At 37.7% G+C, this 1,267-nt stretch overlaps 1 protein-coding gene across 1 annotated transcript; it reads left to right on the top strand.

Annotated features, from left to right (window-relative positions):
* Positions 1-305: 305 nt before the first annotated feature.
* Positions 306-955, top strand: LOC129887478 (putative gamma-glutamylcyclotransferase At3g02910). Its single transcript, XM_055962593.1, has one exon. The coding sequence runs from the start codon at positions 336-338 to the stop codon at positions 858-860; it is 525 nt and encodes a 174-aa protein (XP_055818568.1). The 5' UTR covers positions 306-335; the 3' UTR covers positions 861-955.
* Positions 956-1,267: the final 312 nt, after the last annotated feature.

The raw sequence follows: 1,267 nt of genomic DNA, 5'->3' as shown, positions 1-1,267 counted from the left end.
TTAAAAACTTAATTACTCCTATTGATAATATCTTTATAAATACATATTTTTATATAATGCGTGTTATTTTTAATTCACCAAATCAAATAATACATAATTAATATGAGAATAACTTATACAAACATTATTAATATAGTTTATTTAACATTAATTTTATACCCCCTTTTAAACCATTGTCATTGCTGATCATGGATCCGATATCACGGGTCCACAGATTCCTGGACCCAAAATGGCACACGTGACAGCACTTTTCCCGTGTGAATTTATCTTATCTTTTCATCTGTGTGAAGTTGTTTCAGTCTTTTCACTTTTCTGGATAATCAGTTACACCGATAATGGCGATCACAGAAGGGCCCACCAAAACCGATTCGCGGTTGATTTTCACATACGGAACCCTAAAGCGCGGATTCCCTAACCATCGTCTGATGGAAAATCTGATCAGCGCCGGCAACGTCGTCTTCATCGGCAAGTACACGACGGTGGAGACCTTCCCGCTCGCCTGCGGGCCGTACGGGATCCCATTCCTGATCAACATCCGCGGATCGGGTCATCGGGTCCGGGGCGAGCTCTACAAGGTCAATAGCAGCGGGTTAGGACCGCTGGATGATTTGGAAGGGATAGAGATAGGTCACTACGAGAGGCTTGCGGTGAACGTCGCCTGTGACAGCGGTGAGACGGTGGCGGCGGAGGCGTACTTCGCACACAGGAGCTTTGGGGAAGGGTTGTGGAAGAGGTGTGGAGAAGTAGGGATTGAGGAGTTTACTATGGAATTATCGAAGAAATATGAGAGGAAAGAGAAGAGGCCTCCCAATCATGATTTTCTTCAAGATCTTAGAAATTTCATCTCTAATGGGGATTGAGATTGTGAAAAAAAGAAAATTAAAGCAAAGTTACATCATTGTTATTGTTGCTATTATTTCTATTGCAAATGTATTAAATAATTACTTTTTGACTATCATATATATTATTCGATTTTAGTATTACTTCATTTCATTTGCTTCAAGTATGGTAGTTTTTTGGTTTCTATTATTTTTCTTTTCCATTATTTTAAACATAATTTCTTTACTACACTATTTGCTTTGCATATTTGTCTTTTATATGTTTTATTTGAGTCGAGGGTATATCGAAATGTTCTCTTCACGACTCTATCTTTGCAAGATAAAGGTAAGAATGTGTAGGTATCATGCTTTCAAAAATGATCTCGTTGGATTACATTGGGTATATTATTATTATAATTATTGCGAGAAACAAATTTATAACTTTGAAG

Source organism: Solanum dulcamara, chromosome 1, assembly GCF_947179165.1.
Source record: "Solanum dulcamara chromosome 1, daSolDulc1.2, whole genome shotgun sequence".
Classification (NCBI taxonomy): domain Eukaryota; kingdom Viridiplantae; phylum Streptophyta; class Magnoliopsida; order Solanales; family Solanaceae; genus Solanum; species Solanum dulcamara.
Note: the sequence above shows the minus strand (reverse complement) of the source record. Positions and strands in the feature narration are given on the sequence as shown.